The following is a 24266-nucleotide window of genomic DNA, read 5'->3' as shown; positions in this document are numbered from 1 at the left end:
GACAAATAATGGAATCTGAAGATTTTCTTTTAGCTACTGATAGTAAATACCATTTCCAACCTGTCAGCAAAGCCTGAATGCTATGGGTCAATATTTCTAATTTTAAGAGATTTTTGACTATATTATTACTCATGTCCCCTCGACCAGAAATGGGATAACGCCTATACACTCGACAAATAATGGAATCTTAAGATTTTGTTTTGACTACTGATGGTAAATCCCATTTCTAACTTGAGAGCAGAATATGAATGCTATGGGTCAATATTTCTAATTTTAAGAGATTTTTGACTATATTATCACTCATGTCCCCTCGACCAGAAATGGGATAACGCCTATAAACTCGACATATAATGGAATCTGAAGATTTTGTTTTGGCTACTGATAGTAAATGCCATTTCTAACTTGAGAGCAGAATATGAATGCTATGGGTCAATATTTCTAATTTTAAGAGATTTTTGACTATATTATTACTCATGTCCCCTCAACCAGAAATGGGATAACGCCTATATACTTGACATATAATGGAATCTTAAGATTTTGTTTTGACTACTGATAATAAATCCCATTTCTAACTTGAGAGCAGAATATGAATGCTATGGGACAATATTTCTAATTTTAAGAGATTTTTGACTATATTATTACTCATGTCCCCTCAACCAGAAATGGGATAACGCCTATAAACTCGACATATAATGGAATCTTAAGATTTTGTTTTGACTACTGATAGTAAATGCCATTTCTAACTTGAGAGCAGAATATGAATGCTATGGGTCAATATTTCTAATTTTAAGAGATTTTTGACTATATTATTACTCATGTCCCCTCAACCAGAAATGGGATAACGCCTATAAACTCGACATATAATGGAATCTTAAGATTTTGTTTTGACTACTGATAGTAAATGCCATTTCTAACTTGAGAGCAGAATATGAATGCTATGGGTCAATATTTCTAATTTTAAGAGATTTTTGACTATATTATTACTGATGTCCCCTCGAACAGAAATGGGATAACGCCTATAAACTCAACAAATAATGGAATCTGAAGATTTTCTTTTAGCTACTGATAGTAAATACCATTTCAAACCTGTCAGCAAAGCCTGAATGCTATGGGTAAATATTTCTAATTTTAAGAGATTTTTGACTATATTATTACTCATGTCCCCTCAACCAGAAATGGGATAACGCCTATAAACTCGACAAATAATGGAATCTGAAGATTTTCTTTTAGCTACTGATAGTAAATACCATTTCCAACCTGTCAGCAAAGCCTGAATGCTATGGGTCAATATTTCTAATTTTAAGAGATTTTTGACTATATTATTACTGATGTCCCCTCGAACAGAAATGGGATAACGCCTATAAACTCAACAAATAATGGAATCTGAAGATTTTCTTTTAGCTACTGATAGTAAATACCATTTCCAACCTGTCAGCAAAGCCTGAATGCTATGGGTAAATATTTCTAATTTTAAGAGATTTTTGACTATATTATTACTGATGTCCCCTCGAACAGAAATGGGATAACGCCTATAAACTCAACAAATAATGGAATCTGAAGATTTTCTTTTAGCTACTGATAGTAAATACCATTTCCAACCTGTCAGCAAAGCCTGAATGCTATGGGTAAATATTTCTAATTTTAAGAGATTTTTGACTATATTATTACTCATGTCCCCTCAACCAGAAATGGGATAACGCCTATAAACTCGACATATAATGGAATCTTAAGATTTTGTTTTGACTACTGATACTAAATGCCATTTCTAACTTGAGAGCAGAATATGAATGCTATGGGTCAATATTTCTAATTTTAAGAGATTTTTGACTATATTATTACTCATGTCCCCTCAACCAGAAATGGGATAACGCCTATAAACTCGACATATAATGGAATCTTAAGATTTTGTTTTGACTACTGATAGTAAATGCCATTTCTAACTTGAGAGCAGAATATGAATGCTATGGGTCAATATTTCTAATTTTAAGAGATTTTTGACTATATTATTACTCATGTCCCCTCAACCAGAAATGGGATAACGCCTATAAACTCGACATATAATGGAATCTTAAGATTTTGTTTTGACTACTGATAGTAAATGCCATTTCTAACTTGAGAGCAGAATATGAATGCTATGGGTCAATATTTCTAATTTTAAGAGATTTTTGACTATATTATTACTGATGTCCCCTCGAACAGAAATGGGATAACGCCTATAAACTCAACAAATAATGGAATCTGAAGATTTTGTTTTAGCTACTGATAGTAAATACCATTTCCAACCTGTCAGCAAAGCCTGAATGCTATGGGTCAATATTTCTAATTTTAAGAGATTTTTGACTATATTATTACTCATGTCCCCTCAACCAGAAATGGGATAACGCCTATAAACTCGACATATAATGGAATCTTAAGATTTTGTTTTGACTACTGATAGTAAATGCCATTTCTAACTTGAGAGCAGAATATGAATGCTATGGGTCAATATTTCTAATTTTAAGAGATTTTTGACTATATTATTACTCATGTCCCCTCAACCAGAAATGGGATAACGCCTATAAACTCGACAAATAATGGAATCTGAAGATTTTCTTTTAGCTACTGATAGTAAATACCATTTCCAACCTGTCAGCAAAGCCTGAATGCTATGGGTCAATATTTCTAATTTTAAGAGATTTTTGACTATATTATTACTCATGTCCCCTCAACCAGAAATGGGATAACGCCTATAAACTCGACATATAATGGAATCTTAAGATTTTGTTTTGACTACTGATAGTAAATGCCATTTCTAACTTGAGAGCAGAATATGAATGCTATGGGTCAATATTTCTAATTTTAAGAGATTTTTGACTATATTATTACTCATGTCCCCTCAACCAGAAATGGGATAACGCCTATAAACTCGACAAATAATGGAATCTGAAGATTTTCTTTTAGCTACTGATAGTAAATACCATTTCCAACCTGTCAGCAAAGCCTGAATGCTATGGGTCAATATTTCTAATTTTAAGAGATTTTTGACTATATTATCACTCATGTCCCCTCGACCAGAAATGGGATAACGCCTATATACTTGACATATAATGGAATCTTAAGATTTTGTTTTGACTACTAATAGTAAATGCCATTTCTAACTTGAGAGCAGAATATGAATGCTATGGGTCAATATTTCTAATTTTAAGAGATTTTTGACTATATTATTACTCATGTCCCCTCAACCAGAAATGGGATAACGCCTATAAACTCGACATATAATGGAATCTGAAGATTTTGTTTTGACTACTAATAGTAAATGCCATTTCTAACTTGAGAGCAGAATATGAATGCTATGGGTCAATATTTCTAATTTTAAGAGATTTTTGACTATATTATTACTCATGTCCCCTCAACCAGAAATGGGATAACGCCTATAAACTCGACAAATAATGGAATCTGAAGATTTTCTTTTAGCTACTGATAGTAAATACCATTTCCAACCTGTCAGCAAAGCCTGAATGCTATGGGTCTATTTTTCTAATTTTAAGAGATTTTTGACTATATTATTACTCATGTCCCCTCGACCAGAAATGGGATAACGCCTATACACTCGACAAATAATGGAATCTTAAGATTTTGTTTTGGCTACTGATAGTAAATCCCATTTCTAACTTGAGAGCAGAATATGAATGCTATGGGTCAATATTTCTAATTTTAAGAGATTTTTGACTATATTATCACTCATGTCCCCTCGACCAGAAATGGGATAACGCCTATAAAGTCGACATATAATGGAATCTTAAGATTTTGTTTTGACTTCTGATAGTAAATGCCATTTCTAACTTGAGAGCAGAATATGAATGCTATGGGTCAATATTTCTAATTTTAAGAGATTTTTGACTATATTATTACTCATGTCCCCTCAACCAGAAATGGGATAACGCCTATAAACTCGACATATAATGGAATCTGAAGATTTTGTTTTGACTACTAATAGTAAATGCCATTTCTAACTTGAGAGCAGAATATGAATGCTATGGGTAAATATTTCTAATTTTAAGAGATTTTTGACTATATTATTACTCATGTCCCCTCAACCAGAAATGGGATAACGCCTATAAACTCGACAAATAATGGAATCTGAAGATTTTCTTTTAGCTACTGATAGTAAATACCATTTCCAACCTGTCAGCAAAGCCTGAATGCTATGGGTCAATATTTATAATTTTAAGAGATTTTTGACTATATTATTACTCATGTCCCCTCAACCAGAAATGGGATAACGCCTATACACTCGACAAATAATGGAATCTTAAGATTTTGTTTTGACTACTGATGGTAAATCCCATTTCTAAGTTGAGAGCAGAATATGAATGCTATGGGTCAATATTTCTAATTTTAAGAGATTTTTGACTATATTATCACTCATGTCCCCTCGACCAGAAATGGGATAACGCCTATAAACTTGACATATAATGGAATCTGAAGATTTTGTTTTGGCTACTGATAGTAAATCCCATTTCTAACTTGAGAGCAGAATATGAATGCTATGGGTCAATATTTCTAATTTTAAGAGATTTTTGACTATATTATTACTCATGTCCCCTCAACCAGAAATGGGATAACGCCTATATACTTGACATATAATGGAATCTTAAGATTTTGTTTTGACTACTGATAATAAATCCCATTTCTAACTTGAGAGCAGAATATGAATGCTATGGGACAATATTTCTAATTTTAAGAGATTTTTGATTATATTATTACTCATGTCCCCTCAACCAGAAATGGGATAACGCCTATAAAGTCGACATATAATGGAATCTTAAGATTTTGTTTTGACTACTGATAGTAAATGCCATTTCTAACTTGAGAGCAGAATATGAATGCTATGGGTCAATATTTCTAATTTTAAGAGATTTTTGACTATATTATTACTGATGTCCCCTCGAACAGAAATGGGATAACGCCTATAAACTCGACAAATAATGGAATCTGAAGATTTTCTTTTAGCTACTGATAGTAAATACCATTTCAAACCTGTCAGCAAAGCCTGAATGCTATGGGTCAATATTTCTAATTTTAAGAGATTTTTGACTATATTATTACTCATGTCCCCTCAACCAGAAATGGGATAACGCCTATAAACTCGACAAATAATGGAATCTGAAGATTTTCTTTTAGCTACTGATAGTAAATACCATTTCCAACCTGTCAGCAAAGCCTGAATGCTATGGGTCAATATTTCTAATTTTAAGAGATTTTTGACTATATTATGACTCATGTCCCCTCGACCAGAAATGGGATAACGCCTATATACTTGACATATAATGGAATCTTAAGATTTTGTTTTGGCTACTGATAGTAAATCCCATTTCTAAGTTGAGAGCAGAATATGAATGCTATGGGTCAATATTTCTAATTTTAAGAGATTTTTGACTAAATTATTACTCATGTCCCCTCGACCAGAAATGGGATAACGCCTATAAACTTGACATATAATGGAATCTGAAGATTTTGTTTTGGCTACTGATAGTAAATCCCATTTCTAACTTGAGAGCAGAATATGAATGCTATGGGTCAATATTTCTAATTTTAAGAGATTTTTGACTATATTATTACTCATGTCCCCTCAACCAGAAATGGGATAACGCCTATATACTTGACATATAATGGAATCTTAAGATTTTGTTTTGACTACTGATAATAAATCCCATTTCTAACTTGAGAGCAGAATATGAATGCTATGGGACAATATTTCTAATTTTAAGAGATTTTTGATTATATTATTACTCATGTCCCCTCAACCAGAAATGGGATAACGCCTATAAAGTCGACATATAATGGAATCTTAAGATTTTGTTTTGACTACTGATAGTAAATGCCATTTCTAACTTGAGAGCAGAATATGAATGCTATGGGTCAATATTTCTAATTTTAAGAGATTTTTGACTATATTATTACTGATGTCCCCTCGAACAGAAATGGGATAACGCCTATAAACTCGACAAATAATGGAATCTGAAGATTTTCTTTTAGCTACTGATAGTAAATACCATTTCAAACCTGTCAGCAAAGCCTGAATGCTATGGGTCAATATTTCTAATTTTAAGAGATTTTTGACTATATTATTACTCATGTCCCCTCAACCAGAAATGGGATAACGCCTATAAACTCGACAAATAATGGAATCTGAAGATTTTCTTTTAGCTACTGATAGTAAATACCATTTCCAACCTGTCAGCAAAGCCTGAATGCTATGGGTCAATATTTCTAATTTTAAGAGATTTTTGACTATATTATGACTCATGTCCCCTCGACCAGAAATGGGATAACGCCTATATACTTGACATATAATGGAATCTTAAGATTTTGTTTTGGCTACTGATAGTAAATCCCATTTCTAAGTTGAGAGCAGAATATGAATGCTATGGGTCAATATTTCTAATTTTAAGAGATTTTTGACTAAATTATTACTCATGTCCCCTCGACCAGAAATGGGATAACGCCTATAAAGTCGACATATAATGGAATCTTAAGATTTTGTTTTGACTACTGATAGTAAATGCCATTTCTAACTTGAGAGCAGAATATGAATGCTATGGGTCAATATTTCTAATTTTAAGAGATTTTTGACTATATTATTACTCATGTCCCCTCAACCAGAAATGGGATAACGCCTATAAACTCGACATATAATGGAATCTGAAGATTTTGTTTTGACTACTAATAGTAAATGCCATTTCTAACTTGAGAGCAGAATATGAATGCTATGGGTCAATATTTCTAATTTTAAGAGATTTTTGACTATATTATTACTCATGTCCCCTCAACCAGAAATGGGATAATGCCTATAAACTCGACAAATAATGGAATCTGAAGATTTTCTTTTAGCTACTGATAGTAAATACCATTTCCAACCTGTCAGCAAAGCCTGAATGCTATGGGTCAATATTTCTAATTTTAAGAGATTTTTGACTATATTATCACTCATGTCCCCTCGACCAGAAATGGGATAACGCCTATATACTTGACATATAATGGAATCTTAAGATTTTCTTTTGGCTACTGATAGTAAATCCCATTTCTAAGTTGAGAGCAGAATATGAATGCTATGGGTCAATATTTCTAATTTTAAGAGATTTTTGACTAAATTATTACTCATGTCCCCTCGACCAGAAATGGGATAACGCCTATAAAGTCGACATATAATGGAATCTTAAGATTTTGTTTTGACTACTGATAGTAAATGCCATTTCTAACTTGAGAGCAGAATATGAATGCTATGGGTCAATATTTCTAATTTTAAGAGATTTTTGACTATATTATTACTCATGTCCCCTCAACCAGAAATGGGATAACGCCTATAAACTCGACATATAATGGAATCTGAAGATTTTGTTTTGACTACTAATAGTAAATGCCATTTCTAACTTGAGAGCAGAATATGAATGCTATGGGTCAATATTTCTAATTTTAAGAGATTTTTGACTATATTATTACTCATGTCCCCTCAACCAGAAATGGGATAACGCCTATAAACTCGACAAATAATGGAATCTGAAGATTTTCTTTTAGCTACTGATAGTAAATACCATTTCCAACCTGTCAGCAAAGCCTGAATGCTATGGGTAAATATTTCTAATTTTAAGAGATTTTTGACTATATTATTACTCATGTCCCCTCGACCAGAAATGGGATAACGCCTATACACTCGACAAATAATGGAATCTTAAGATTTTGTTTTGGCTACTGATAGTAAATCCCATTTCTAACTTGAGAGCAGAATATGAATGCTATGGGTCAATATTTCTAATTTTAAGAGATTTTTGACTATATTATTACTCATGTCCCCTCAACCAGAAATGGGATAACGCCTATATACTTGACATATAATGGAATCTTAAGATTTTGTTTTGACTACTGATAATAAATCCCATTTCTAACTTGAGAGCAGAATATGAATGCTATGGGACAATATTTCTAATTTTAAGAGATTTCTGACTATATTATTACTCATGTCCCCTCAACCAGAAATGGGATAACGCCTATAAACTCGACATATAATGGAATCTTAAGATTTTGTTTTGACTACTGATAGTAAATGCCATTTCTAACTTGAGAGCAGAATATGAATGCTATGGGTCAATATTTCTAATTTTAAGAGATTTTTGACTATATTATTACTGATGTCCCCTCGAACAGAAATGGGATAACGCCTATAAACTCGACAAATAATGGAATCTGAAGATTTTCTTTTAGCTACTGATAGTAAATACCATTTCAAACCTGTCAGCAAAGCCTGAATGCTATGGGTAAATATTTCTAATTTTAAGAGATTTTTGACTATATTATTACTCATGTCCCCTCAACCAGAAATGGGATAACGCCTATAAACTCGACAAATAATGGAATCTGAAGATTTTCTTTTAGCTACTGATAGTAAATACCATTTCCAACCTGTCAGCAAAGCCTGAATGCTATGGGTCAATATTTCTAATTTTAAGAGATTTTTGACTATATTATGACTCATGTCCCCTCGACCAGAAATGGGATAACGCCTATAAACTCGACAAATAATGGAATCTTAAGATTTTGTTTTGGCTACTGATAGTAAATGCCATTTCTAACTTGAGAGCAGAATATGAATGCTATGGGTCAATATTTCTAATTTTAAGAGATTTTTGACTATATTATTACTCATGTCCCCTCAACCAGAAATGGGATAACGCCTATATACTTGACATATAATGGAATCTTAAGATTTTGTTTTGACTACTGATAGTAAATCCCATTTCTAACTTGTGAGCAGAATCAGTTAGTCACATGATATATTGTTTAATAACAAAATTTATCTAGAACTCTATGGTTACACAACATGTCACTAATGTTCGAATTTCTTTTCATATGGTTGAATAAAGATATATAACTTAAGTCACCTTCAGTGTATGCATGACCAGATTGTTTAATTCATGTATCTAAATACGTTTTGCATGTACTGTGGTAAAAAAAATCACAATCGGACATTTTGTATCTCTTGAGACCTTACAGGTCAGATAATAGTGGGGTGGGGCCCCGGGTTGTAAATTTGGACTCGTCCCAGCTCTAGAATTCATGTACAGTTATTTGAGAGAGATGGTTTGATATTTGTGTATATTGGATGTTGCCATGTAATGACCATTGGAATAATAAAGTGATGCCACATTTCTACTCTGTCTGAGTTCTGCTCATGACAGTAGATCATGAAGACTGCACCAACTCTATGCATGTCTGCCAAGGGAAGTGTGGGAAACTGTGGCTTTCTGCCACAACTCAGAAAGTTGTTGATGTGTAATTGTTATATATGCACAGAATGTCTGATGTGTGACATTATGCTGTACATTTTCATATTGTTATGTGTCAGTTTAATAATAATGTAATAATAATGTCTCACATTTTTACATATTTTGTTTCTTTGGACCATTTTCTGAAACGATTACTTACTGGTAAATAACATGGACACTTAATACGAACATGGAAGGTAATACAAGTGGTTGTATGAAAGTAACTATTAAACCACTACACAAAGATTAATTATTTGGGGGATTATTCTTCACAAGAGTTTTTCAAAATGTTCCTGGGGAGTTGTTTTGGTAAAATGTCCATGACACAAGACAAACACAATTGTGGTTACGCTTTGCAAGTAGGGGGTATTCATGCATTTATCAAAATTGTATATGCCTTCTTTATTATGTGTACTTGCTTTGTTTAGGCTTTGGTTAAAATTATTAAAGGTTAAGGTCTGTGTTCTGATATTTTCAAAACACATTTTAATTACTGTATGAGGCATGGTTTTCTCTGTAGACATGAAACTATATATGTACATCCTTACAAATACTGCCACATTAAATGTAAGTGCTATATATGTCAATGTTCAAGGTGACATTTGAGGTTATTGGGACACATGGTTGTATTAACTGTATTACTTGTGTAATGCAGAGACTGGGTTATATTTGGACGAAGAAATTGTGATGGTTTGGACTTGAAATACATGGTAGTTTTTTTAAGACATTTTGAGTAAATGGAAATGTTTCTGATTTTCCAAGTATTTTTAAACATTTGCTAGTTACATTGGTTTGCATTCTAGAAACATTTAATTTCCATGAAAATGACGTGTATAATGGTCTTTGTCATATTTTTGTAACCTCCAGGTTTATGTTCATTTAATGTTAAGGAGCCAATGGCTATCATTATTCATCTGGCATTTCTTGTGTGTTAGATTATTTTGCTGACTTATTTCAACAGCCATAAAAATATATTTGTGTCTACCAATTAAGCGCTTGAATACCACATATGATTATATTTAACATAATAATCATTTAGTCTACCTTGTTGCAATACGGTTTAGAACAGGACCCCAGCAATCTATTCTTGTGATAACAGGCGACTAAATAGATCTGGATGTTAGATTTGGTGACTTTATTGATTGTGTGTCATCGTACCCCGATGGTGTGGATCGTTGCTCATAATAGGAATGACTGATTTGTCTGGTCTGAATTTGCATACAGGTGGCTGGAACATGGCTGAATAAAGCATTAAACAAGAGTGAAAAAAGTATAAAAAATATATGATCATGTAGTATGCATAGGTTGTTGTTAGCTAACAATTTCTTATATGTTTGTTTGTTTGTTTCTTATGTGCCTCAGATTTGTCATCAATAATATACATAGGTTGTTTTGTATTTTTGTAATAAAACATCTTCAGTGAACTTCATTTCTTTTGTCATGTGAAGTGAATACACCAACAACTAACCCCAGGAGGTGATGGATGTCTACAATCTGACTTCTCACACAATGTCAACCTTGACAAATGTACCTTGAACAGCTTATCTATGTTCAGCTACATACACTTCTTTCTTGTATTAAGTTATCATTGCATGAATGTCCAATCGTGTGTCACAAACTAAAAGCCAATGTGAAGCTTACACCATCTCTAACTAGAAAGTGTTTTTACTCGTAAAAACATATGTCTCCCCCCACTCCCCTAACCCCCATTCATTCGTTAATTTCACGTTAAACCCCATCTCTTCATTCCCACCCTCCATTACTAAATAACAGAGACAAAAATAGAACTCCTAGAAATTTCAAACAACTAATGGGCACCACTTCAGTGCTGGATTAATGTGTATACAAAGTTTCGCGAAAAAATATTAAACGGTTTCTGAGTTATGGTCAGGAAACAAAGCTTACCCCCATTCAGAGCCTATGTTCAACTTATCTCCATGGAAACGAGAAAAAACTAAAAATGTCAAAAATCTCTAAATAGCAAAAGGCACCACCTCAGTGCTGGGTTAATGTGTTTACAAAGTTTCGCGAAAAAATATTAAACGGTTTCTGAGTTATGGTCCGGAAACAAAGCTTACCCCCATTCAGAGCCTATGTTCAAGTTATCTCCATGGAAACGAGAAAAAATAAAAATGTCAAAAATCTCTAAATAGCAAAAGGCACCACTTCAGTGCTGGGTTAATGTGTATACAAAGTTTCGCGAAAAAATATTAAACGGTTTCCGAGTTCTGGGCCGGAAACCAAGCTTACCCCCATTCAGAGTCTATGTTCAAGTTATCTCCATGGAAACGAGAAAAAATAAAAATGTCAAAAATCTCTAAATAGCAAAAGGCACCACTTCAGTGCTGGGTTAATGTGTATACAAAGTTTCGCGAAAAAATATTAAACGGTTTCTGAGTTATGGTCAGGAAACAAAGCTTACCCCCATTCAGAGCCTATGTTCAACTTATCTCCATGGAAACGAGAAAAAACTAAAAATGTCAAAAATCTCTAAATAGCAAAAGGCACCACTTCAGTGCTGGGTTAATGTGTATACAAAGTTTCGCGATAAAATATTAAACGGTTTCTGAGTTATGGTCCGGAAACCAAGCTTACCCCCATTCAGAGTCTATGTTCAAGTTATCTCCATGGAAACGAGAAAAAATAAAAATGTCAAAAATCTCTAAATAGCAAAAGGCACCACTTCAGTGCTGGGTTAATGTGTATACAAAGTTTCGCGATAAAATATTAAACGGTTTCTGAGTTATGGTCCGGAAACCAAGCTTACCCCCATTCAGAGTCTATGTTCAAGTTATCTCCATGGAAACGAGAAAAAATAAAAATGTCAAAAATCTCTAAATAGCAAAAGGCACCACTTCAGTGCTGGGTTAATGTGTATACAAAGTTTCGCGAAAAAATATTAAACGGTTTCTGAGTTATGGTCAGGAAACAAAGCTTACCCCCATTCAGAGCCTATGTTCAAGTTATCTCCATGGAAACGAGAAAAAATAAAAATGTCAAAAATCTCTAAATAGCAAAAGGCACCACTTCAGTGCTGGGTTAATGTGTATACAAAGTTTCGCGAAAAAATATTAAACGGTTTCCGAGTTATGGTCCGGAAACGGTGGGAACGCCGACGCCGACGCCGACGCCGACGCCGACGGGAACCGTGCCAAAAACAATATGTCTCCCTCCATTCTGGGGGAGACATAATTACACAAACATTATTTAGTTCCTACATAGGAGTATCCTCTTCTTTCTTCAGATTTGAACACACAATTTAACAGCAGACAAAATGCATGTATAATTTGATGTAAAGAAGGTGTTCTATTCATGGTAATACATGTGCTTCACATCCTATGTATAGATGTGAGTGTAAAACTAATAATATACACAGATGTAGGGCACAGGTCCTGCTGACTGGTATGTGACTTCACCCCACCCACATGCAAATGTGTACACTTGGTGCCCTCTACAGTGATGTGACTGGCATTATGCTTATAGCAGCATTAAAACAAACTACCTCACTGCTGCCACAATTTACTTTGTTTATGTTTTCACAGGATGTCCCAAACACTTACATTAACTAATGATGTCTTATAAACCAACTGAGACATTTGTACTGTTTAATTTGCCTAACTTGTACAATGGGTAGCCTGTTACATTTGCACAAGTCTCGAAGGCAAAACGTATTAGTTTTAAATAATAATTTCTAGATTATGTAAAGAGTAAGAACATTTTGACGTTGGATTCATCTAGACTTGCCCACAATGAGTATAGAATTACAAGGAGCCATATACTAGTAGCCTGTATACAATACTTCTAATGCATACCAAAAATGCACAACTAAATTCCAGTTTATTGATTAAAAAAAGTTATACTTTATCTGACCCTAACATGAACACCAATATAAACACCAGTTCCAACTGGTAAGACCTGCAAACAAAACAAAAACGAATTCAATATAATTTTTATGAATATACAATACTGATATTGATCAATCATCTTGTGTGTGTGTGTGTGGGGGGGGGGGGGGGGGGGGGGGGGGGGGACACATCACTTTCTTGTCCTCTTCAAATTATCTGATGGGGAATGAAAACCACTGACATTTAACCATATTTAATGTAATGAATATGAACACTACCAGCCTGGATTAGAATTTGAATTTTGAATTGAATGTTATACTGGATATTTAGAAAGTTATCGTGTCCATATTTAGCCCATCCAAATACACCACAACTGAAAACGCTGAAGGAAACACGGAGTGCACGAGAAGTAGTTGGTATGGAACTTGATATATACGTTGCTATACGGGAGTTATGACACACTGCTAACGAGAAGGAATATTTCCTATTTTAATGCCCAATTCCCAGTGTTTATTTTCCATGAGACAATGGCAAAGTGGAAGGTGATACTGGGAATAAAATTCCTTAAAATTCCACACTTGCTTACAAAATACACGAACGTTTTACAAAAATTTTGATTTATTTCCTCTTAGTTTTGCATAAAAAAATGATAGTTTACAGATTGATAAAAAGGAAAGTTTCTTCAGGTTCTGCTGTACCGCAAACAATGCAGTCTCACTGCACGCTGTGTGCTGTCACAACACGGCAGAAGTTCGATGCACTTCCGGGTTCAATTGAGAAGCAGTGCGTACGAAATAAGTGTCGTGTGCATACACAAGCCACGCCCACTCATGAATATTGTAGACTTAAGACCATTGTAGGTTTAAGGGCACAACACACGTCTGACACATGAACGGGAGAGATATTAGTCGGCGTCAAAGGCCACCCGCTATGTTAGCCGAAATGGCCAGACGCAGCTGGAAAAGTGGACACGGCACCTTCAAATTGTCATTGGGATATTGGTCTGGACCACGCCACGCCGGATAAACGAATGTTTGACCAAACGTGGGGGCGTGACTCATTACTTACAAACTCATGTCAAATTATTTGACTACACCCCCCTGTCGGCTTTTCTTGGTTGTTTGCACCCTTACAATTCACTCCCACGTGTGCAATTGCGGCATGGTATCTCAGTTGGCTAGCACAATAAAACAGGCATTAGTTCGTACAAGTACAAGCACACACACACACACACGCACGCTATAGATAGGTACAATATTCTTGAACGCGACGTTACACACCTTTTCAGCTTACCTCAACTCACCTTCCCCCACCCCTAAAGCTGGTTAAAATATAAACAAACTCTCAGTCATATGTTTATCGTAGGCCTCATGAAAGGGTCCGAAAAGCCCAACTAAAATATATCAGTTGTACAAAAAATACACTCGTGGTTGATATGCGTCCTCTAAAGTAGAGACAGGCGCTTTTGATTATTCATACGCTTAGATCATCGACTTCCATGTTTGGAAAACGCTCATTCTGAAATAAACAAACAGGCTCAAGATCAATATTCGCACTTTAAGAAGAAAAAGGATAATCGATATCGATCTCTGATCATTAGTTGTCGTGATCCAGTTATTCCACTGCAAATGAACAACTATCATAAATATAAAATGTATGTAAATATTTAAGTTTCATCTAAATGTGAGCTCAAAGTGATGAAGAGGGACGTTTAGGTTGGAATGAGGAATAAGCTGGTTAAATGATCGAACGAATAACTGCCTGAAGAAATGTAAAAATAACTTTGATTTTACCACAACACTATACGTTTGAACGAGGAATAAGCTGGTTAAATGAATGACCATATAAATTGATGACCATATACAAACTAATGACCATATACAAATTAATGACCATATACAAATTGATGACCATACAAATTGATGACCATATACACATTGATGACCATACAAATTGATGACCATACAAATTGACGACCATATACAAATTGACGACCATACAAATTGATGAACATACAAATATAGCGCCTTCATATAGCTGGAATATTGCTGAGTGCGGCGTTAAACAACAAACACATTGACAGAATAATTGTAAGTTTGATTTAACCATATCTATATAAGTTGGAATGGAGAATAAGCTGGTAAAATGAACGAATAACTGGCTGATTAACTGTAAGAGTAAATTCGGTTTAACGATAATGTTATATATTTGAATGGGGAATAAACTGTCTAAATGACTGAACGAATCGCTAACAGAATAATTATCAGTGTGATTGATCAATAACCGCACAGTGACTAGTAGAAAAACGTATAGATCTGATATGGATACGTTTTGATACTAAACATGAAAACACATCTTTTGTTGAAATAAACAATAACAATCATATCCTTGTAAACAAGTCAAGTATTGTTTCTACATAAGCCTAATGACAGAACATGCACACTTTGCAACTCACACCGAATGATCCCGAAAGAGAACCTAACTGTCAATATAACTTGAGTCACAGCCGGTGTGATAATACTGTCGCGCCCGGGTATTTAATTAATCCGAGACAAAGAAAATGTGATCATGTATATTTAATGAAAGTCCTTACGAGAACTGACACGGGCAAAATAAATCAATCGCGTTATTCGGCTCTGTCCCACTGACGATTACATAAAAATGAGAGTCATTTAGGGAGCTGGGTTGATGAAAAGAGGTCGGTGCGTTGAAAGCGAAATGAGTTGCTAGTGGCAACCACCACGTGACTAATGTCAGAATCTCATCATGGCGCGGAATCGGAGGAGTGGATTTTTGTGCGATTGACATGTTTTACCAATGGTTTGTGAAAATTCTTTCATTTTGTGATCGGAAGTGTGGCAGGTAATGTTATTAGGTGATACACTTGATCCACGATATGCCATTCCATCACGAGATACCTCAGGATATGACTAGATCAAGTGAATTGAACTCATCGAGTTGACTGTCGTAGCAGACGCCTCTTCTTTTGACCTCGCACTGACAGGTCATCGGGCTGTCAATTCATGGTTTGTCGTGAGAGACAGTTTAATGCCATTGTTTATGTTCATATCTGTATTATTCTGTATGTATTCTGTGCGTAGCATGATATTAGCATTGTGAACGTTTGTTTGAAGGATTCTGTCATAACAATGCATAATAAGAACTCTCTCAGGACCGAGCACAAAAATAATTATCATGTCACCTTCTGCATATTTATGTCTTGAATTCTGATGTCTAACATGAATTTGGCCGCGTGTCGTAAATTGATGAACATGATGTGCGGGACAATATTGCATGTTTGGATTGAATGGCCAAATTATTCTTATTTTGAGTTATTTCACAAACCATTTTGCTGCGTGCGTTACGTGTGTTGACAATATTTCCCAAAATATTCGAATATTGCATTAAGATTGGCCAAAATATTAATGTTGTATCAACAAGGAAAATGTGCTTGCGCTAGTATTCTAACAATACCCAAAGAGGATTCCCAGACACGTTCTATGATATTTGGGGATAATTGTCTAATGGCACTCTTCGGCTTATTGACATTCAGCCTTTCACGTGTTTATTAATGTCTATTCTGTGGTGGGATCTTGTGTAGTTGTGAGGCCCTACTCAGGTTTCATTGAGTCAGTTGTGTGACTATTCAAGTTTCATTGTATCTTTCTCAACTGTACAAGTTTATGTTGCGGTGTACTATAGATATGTAAGCAAAGAAACTAACTCAGTCTTGTCTCAGTCATTATGGGAAATGTTCCGGAAATTTATGCCTAGGAAAATAAGTGCTTCCAAATATATCGCCCGTATCTAATTTAAAGATGGACTAAGCCATGGTTGTATGCTCCAGTCTGCTGTGTATTTTCAGCAAAAAATATCTTAATTAGTGACATTGTGTTCATAGGGAAAACGCTACAGCAAGATTGATATTCAAACAAATTATTCATTATAGAATTTGTGTTGGAAGACAAATGTGTTTGATTTAATCAAACTTGCTGGAACTACCAATTTGCCAAGCCTGGTCTCCAATTTAGAAATAACAAAACAAAACGCACACAACAATATGTATAGCAAAAAAACACTAACTTTAAAGTAGTCCTTGAACATAGTTGCAGGGTTCGTAGAAGTTAGTAACTAACTTTGGAAATATTCCCTTTTTTTTATTATGTGTACTCTAAACCACAACTTTTTTATGAGGACTTATGTAATTTCTATTTTTCCTTACATTACTCTTGTAGATTTCTTACCAGTTTCTAACACTGTCTTGTCATCTGAACAGACACAAAGTATGGACATTCAAGTGTCACTTGTCAATAAATCTTAGCAAGTTGGCAATTGTCATGACTTAGTTTTTTATCAGCCCAAAGATATTTTTCGGTAACTGAACTTTACCCAAGGTGTCAGGCTTGTCATAAGACCTGACTACAATGGGGATTAGCTGGTTACAATGCATGACTAAGGTGACTAGTGTCTGTCGGTGTATCCCTAACAGCATGGGTTATTGATCATACCATCAACCACTGCTTACTAACATACACCCTTGATATTAGTGTTGTAGAAAAACTTGATGGACTTGATATTTTGTCAGATGTTGTCATAGCTATTAGTGTTCATAAGTTAATCATGTAAAGCTAGGTCCTATTTATGATCCTTATGTTAAAAGTTAAAGATTTAGGGGGTCTCTAGATTCAAATAAAATAGGGGCAAAAATTAAGGGTCCTGGACCCTAATTTCCAACACTGGCTATGTTCTGATATTTCTTGGAATGTCTGACAATTTGAGTACAAAGGAAATATAATTAAAATCTTTCTTGCAACTGTATGGCTATGAAATTAAAGTTGAAGTAACCTTCATTATTTGTTTATCACTGGCTACAAGTTCTCAGAGATGTCAGGTGGTCAATTAAATTGGCAGTAGTTTTGAGTTTCTGTGCAGAATGTTTTTAGTTACTTTGGCAATATCTAGGTATCTGTGTGTTTGTTTGTTTGTGAACACTATGATATGACTGATAGTGACTGGGTTTTACTGGATGCAAAATATTGCAGCACATAAACATATATAGATTGAGAGTGGGCACAAGTAATATGCACTGAGTCGCATGGGATGCAAAGAGTATGCATGTTTGAATCATTTAAAATAATTAAATCGTACATTAGATTTAGCACATATTTTTGTTCTGATAAAAAAAAAACACAATCAAAGTTAAGAGGTTCATTATACATTTTCTTCACACAATATGTTGTTATTCAAACAAGGAAATCTCCATGTATGTCATGCAAATGGCTGCAGCATATACTGAAAGTTCTTAGGACTGACAAATAGAAAGTCCCAGGGAAATCTACAAGTAAGCATATTGTTGACTGAGGCATGAAACATCAACACTAACACTCATTTATTTATCAACTACAGCTAACGGTGATTGATTTGTTTTGTGAATTTCCAGTGATGCTGAAACCGAACGGGACTCAACTCAAAATAGTACTAGAATCTGTACTTTACTAAGAAAGTGTTATCCCAAATATAACATGTGTTACATTTGACCACTTTCTAAATGGCATTGTGTATTCATAGCAGCTATGGGAGCCGTGCAAATTTACACTTGTCAGAGGGGTACTCAAAGTACGTGATCTAGACTACCAGTTGTCGGACTTTCATTTTTGTGGAAGCCTCGGTGGCTGAGTGGGTTAGATCGCTTACTGATTTCGAAAATTGGTCCTGTTCTTTATTATTTTAGAGATTATAGCCCTTGCTCCTTGTTTTTCAACTTAATGCACACTGTGTGAAATAGGGACAAGCTTTCTCAGAAACTACTGAAGTTACATGAGTGAAAGTTTGAATACTTATCTAACTAATAATTGTCAAGACTGAAGTTTGAAAATTGGTCCCCTCAGTTATTTTTTACAGAATTACGACCCTTGATCCATATTATTTTACTTTGTGCATAGTGTGTGCAATGGGGAAAAGTTTTCTCAGAAACTACTTAAGTTTATGAATGAAAGTTTGCATGCTTTCATGTCTATGAAATACTTGTCAGGACTGATTTAAAAAATTGGTCACGAAAAATATTTGTCAAGTAAGTTTTCTCAGAAACAGCTGAAAATTAGCTTATCTAAGAGATACTTATCAAAACTGAGTATATTGGAAGAGCTAAGAAAATGTGTTTCACCTAACAAACTTGAAGCTAATAAATCCTAAATTTGAAACAGAAACAACTTGGACTTGAAGCTGTTCGGTGCATTATCAAGCTTGTATAATGACAGGTTAGAGTGGTGGAAGCAGAAATGTGCTGCTGTGACACAATTGTTTTTGGTAACAACACTCTTGTGATGTCTTCTGTTACATAATTCAAATTTGTTTAATTGGTTTGGAGGGATAAGTTCATGTGGACATTTGACCTATTTGGAGTTTAAAATTATAGAAGAAATCATCAGGGTTCAAATACACAATAATATTATCCTTGTGTTATGGGTTTTTGAGCACCTAAGAAGTATTTCTGATTTTATGTGTAATAACAATCCCAATAGACTAAAATTAACTCTTACCTGTGAGAACTTTTATTTCTATTACATTGGTGGTCAAGTGATCATGTCTTGTTAATTTTAAAGTGATAATATCTCGCCGAGTGGGTCAACTTGATCAGGCGGCATCTTATTACCGTCACATGATTTCGATCCCCTCCATTACGGTCAGGTTAAAATAGATGCACAACATGATCAGTCACATGACACACAGGAAGTTTACAAACAGCATCAGATACATCATCTCTGCAAACAATGGTTTTGATGCAAAATTAACATCAGATCAAGTTTGATAAAAATGTGCATAAGTGAAAGTAAGTTTTGAGGTATGATTTCATTACTTATTAAATATCTTACCTTGTGTAGCTTAATTCCTACCATCACTTCTGGGGCTAGTTGCGAACACTTTTCCGTTTTAAGTGGGCTTTGAAGCGTCTACCTTGATTGTAAGTGCATGGTCACGTATTGTTTAGGGGCTCGAAAATAGGTGACACTCACAAAAAACATGTCACATGGGGATCCATATAACATCCATTACTATGTAAGCCAAATATTTCAGCCATTATCTACTGTTCAATATTTTCAGTTACAGAAAGCTGTTGCACAGTAGCTATGTAGGGAGAATTCAGGAAAATGATATGTGACCATTGATAAATGTAAACCAATGAAGAATGGGAGATATAAAAAACACCTTGATCAGGCTAAAATATAGTCTTGGTTCTCAGGCATAGCCCACATCATCATAAAGTCTTGTCACATGTTTAATTTTTATTTCCATTTTCAAAAAAGATATAAATTGAAAGAAAATATTCCACCAAATATTGTGATTTGTTGATCAGTACTTACACAATTTCGCAGATGGATTACAAACATATGTCTAGATAGACAATGAACACTTTCATTGCCTGATAGTGTAATAGGACTAACTTGCATACTTCAGTACAGAGTTGTTGACATGTTCACGATAATGTTACATGCTCACGATAATGTCTTAGCACTATATTGTCAAAAGCCATTGCCTGAGAACCAATTGTTTTATTTTTTTAAACCTCAGTGGTTATGCATGAAATTAGGAAAGTAGTCTTCATGTCCATAGTCAATAAAATAAGCAGATTTACCCTCTGTAATGGTGAGTCTCATATCTACTGGCCTGTCAAAACCGGCCCATCTTCATGGATGATAATGGTAAAATAATAGCATTTGTTCCCAGCCAATTTTCATTGTTATTTGCAGACCACTTCAATTTCGAACAAATTTGTGTCAATGAGTCTGCAATACACTCAAAATGTCAAAAATAGTTTGGTGACAAAAAGGTTATCAAGATATGATGCGTTAAGAGAAGTATTATTATCAGGACATCAGTCCCATTGCAGACCTTTCTAGATCCTACTCTTTTGATTTTAGTGAAGGGTTACTGCTTTTAGGCATTTTTGTGCTTGGTGTTATCTCATGTAGAACTGAGAAAAGTAACTTTGTGTAACATGCATGCACACACTGGGGTCCTTGTCATAGATCTGATGTTAAAAGGTAACAATTTAGGGGATCCCTACGAATAACATAGGAGCAAACCTCAGGACCACAAGACTCCACTTAATTTCAAACGCTGAATTATACTGAACACCATCTCAGTCCATAATAATATAATTTGTTTCTTGAGCAAAACTAGAATAATTTCAAGTTTTCCTTTATAAACTTGGCATTTATTATAAGTTAAATCAATGAAATGGTGAAGAAGCAAGTTGTAACCTTTACTGATTAGGTACCCGGTAATATATAAATTGCCACTTTTAAGATTTTTATGAAAACACAAGTATTTCTGTTCATTGATGAATTCTCATGTTAATTTAATTATTCAATTGAAATAATCACTTATTACATATATACATTTAACGAATGGTGCACCTATTGTATGTTTACATAATTTAGGTTAGTACATTACTAGTAAAGGTGGTGATATCCTTTATCAGATACTCATGGTGGATTGTTATGGAACAAAACTGCTTTAGGTGTCAGGTTAACACAGTTTATGTTAGCATTGGAAATTAATCAAGGTGGCCGAATTCAAGGAGTTGTAATGTCATTTTGAATGCAGGGTTATTTGTTTACAAACAATGCTAATATCAGGACATTATATTTTACTTGTTTGACAGTTTCATTCTTGGTCCTGTTTAGAATTGAAATTGCCATAAAGGTAGCAGGTAGTGATACCCTGGCATGCATAAAGGAAATTATTTTGTCATAGAATAAAAGTGATTTTGAACAATGATTATACAGCAGTGGGTCATTGACCTCTTAAATATGTGATGTCAAGATCAGTCATGGGCATCTTGTTACATACCTCAAACATATGCACCTGTTAACTCTTGTTAGTTTGGGTGGTGCAAAAGTTTAAATACACAAAAGCCAATTTTGACTATGAAATTTGTAATGTGAATTCTTGGAAACACTACTCACATGAGTATATTGTATCCAGGCTTTAAACGACGCAGAAATGTGCGTCCAGTACCCACAAATGTTTTGAATGAATGCAGAAAAAATACATATTGCATCCCGAGGGACGAACAATAATATTCAGAGTACCAAATTCTTGACAAGAAATATGGAGTTCCAGTATTATGAAGTAAAGTAGTTATTACATCTTACAGTACAGTACTCAATATCTTTTCATTAGTTTACAGGACCCTCATATTTTCTGTAAGGACCCTTGAAAAAAGTAATTGGCAATCCTCTTGACTCCTAGATTAGAAGGTCAATGTAAAACCCTGGTTTCACTTTTAGATTAAACACTATTTCATCATAACTATATTAATTGACAAACGTATCTACCTATGTAAGTGATAAAATACTCCCTTTTTTGTTAAAACCATGCGAACGAACACAGAGTAATTTTGATTTTACTCTCAGGATGAAAGTTTGTGCCTGCGTTTGGACTATTAGTTACATACAATATTACTAAAACATCATTTGTCAAAAGTTAATCAATAAGATGACCTTCTTGAATTTCCATACAAATTTTGGAATGAGGAACAATAAAATGGCATTTTTGAAACATAATTTCCTACCCAAATTGATCGACACCATGAACTATGCCCAACAAGTCCACAATCAATTTCAGATTATTTGTTTTTGTAAGAATAAAATTACTATATTTTGTGAGAAAACTACTATTCCTAACTGGTGTTTATAGCCATGACTTATATATATATATATATGAATAAAGTTAAGTCCAGCAACAACACAGACTTTGACACACTGGGAGTAAAGCTTATGGTTGAGCTAATGGAGAGGAGTGTGGTGGTTGTTGCCGGGTTTCTGAATATCACTGTTGCACATTGTCAACAGAGCCTTTGTCCACCTGTCACAGCACTGTTGTCCACACATACACTGCAGTTGAATTACTGCCATTTTCAATACTCAATGCACAGTTTTTAGCCTCTCTCTTGAAAATTGCCTGGTTATCCATTGAGGCCCTACTGGGTCTGGATGGTCAGGAAAGTAATCGTGTTTGCATTCAGCAGATATTGGATAAATACATCAAAAGAATTGGAATACGCAGCAACCCCAAAGGGAAGTTTATTGAACCCACATAAACATTTTCAGTTAGTATTCAATCTATGAAAATACACTTTTGAACAAATAGCTATCAGTAAGTAGTAATGAATACACTGAAGGGGATGTAAACATTTATAGGTGAGTGGTAGGGGCAGTCAGTATGACTTGGTTTAACTTGCTATGTCCCAGTAACCCGTTAAGCTAACAAAGCCTAACCATATGTATGTGGCCTTGTTATGTATTACAGCAAATCTATCCATGTATAATATTGCTTATTCTACATGCTAATGTGTAATGCTTTGTATAGAAAGTTGTCGATGGTATTATATTAGTGTAACCTGTGTGTGATCGCTTGCTTTTGTTCATTCCCACAGGCCTGCACATTACTAAAAACGGGCTGATTGGTCACAGTATAGCTTGAAGTCAGCCATCATGAATAGGGAACTAAACGTGGATTCTATCATTGAACAGCTGCTCTCTGTCAGGGACTCTCCAGGGAAACAGGTAAAAACACATCCAGATTAATATTTTAGATCTACTTGTTTAATGTTATTACACTGTAACTTCAGTTTTTTGAGTATTTGTCTCACCTTGTTTTCCCCAGTGGTGCTGATTAATGGCTGCAAGACAAGTTAACAAGAGATACAAGTGTAGTTTGTACATAAGTGATAAACTGTTGATCGTGTTGATAGTTTAAATATCTTGTCTCCTGTTCATTCATCTTAAAATTTTAAAAATACTTGATGACACGTAACTATTGCACATTTTAGTTGTGCTTGCCTTTGCAAGTACATGCACAACTATGGTTTAAACATATTTTTATTTCAAAAGAAATCTGGATCAGTAAAAAAGCAAAACTTGCTTATGTAAATACCTCTCCAGGTAATAACTTTACAACAGCTGGTTATATATAAGATTATATGTAAGATAGTGCTAAACATAAACATACTAAATGCACAAATGAAATATATGAAGCCAATACAAGTGGTGTCTGTGAAATAAGATAATGCAGTTATCCATTACTAAATGCATAAAATTAGGCTTTTGATAAT

At 34.5% G+C, this 24266-nt stretch overlaps 1 protein-coding gene across 5 annotated transcripts in view; it reads left to right on the top strand.

The window, feature by feature from the left end:
* Positions 1-24266, top strand: part of LOC124132769 (serine/threonine-protein phosphatase PP1-like) — a 103557-nt gene that overhangs the window by 43767 nt on the left and 35524 nt on the right. For 2 of the 5 annotated variants that reach the window (XM_046496888.2, XM_048392445.1), the window contains exon 2: positions 23589-23718. In XM_046496888.2, coding sequence (XP_046352844.1) covers positions 23647-23718 — 72 coding nt within the window. In that variant the 5' untranslated portion in view covers positions 23589-23646. Of the gene's footprint in view, positions 1-15871; positions 16010-22936; positions 23353-23588; positions 23719-24266 lie in introns of those variants that run through there. The other 3 variants (XM_046496887.2, XM_046496886.2, XM_048392444.1) reach the window with 3 other exon arrangements.

Source organism: Haliotis rufescens, unplaced genomic scaffold (genome assembly GCF_023055435.1).
Source record: "Haliotis rufescens isolate VD_foot unplaced genomic scaffold, xgHalRufe1.0.p SCAF_11, whole genome shotgun sequence".
NCBI lineage: Eukaryota > Metazoa > Mollusca > Gastropoda > Lepetellida > Haliotidae > Haliotis > Haliotis rufescens.
The sequence above is the reverse complement of the archived record's forward strand: the minus strand, read 5'-3'. Positions and strand labels throughout refer to the sequence as shown.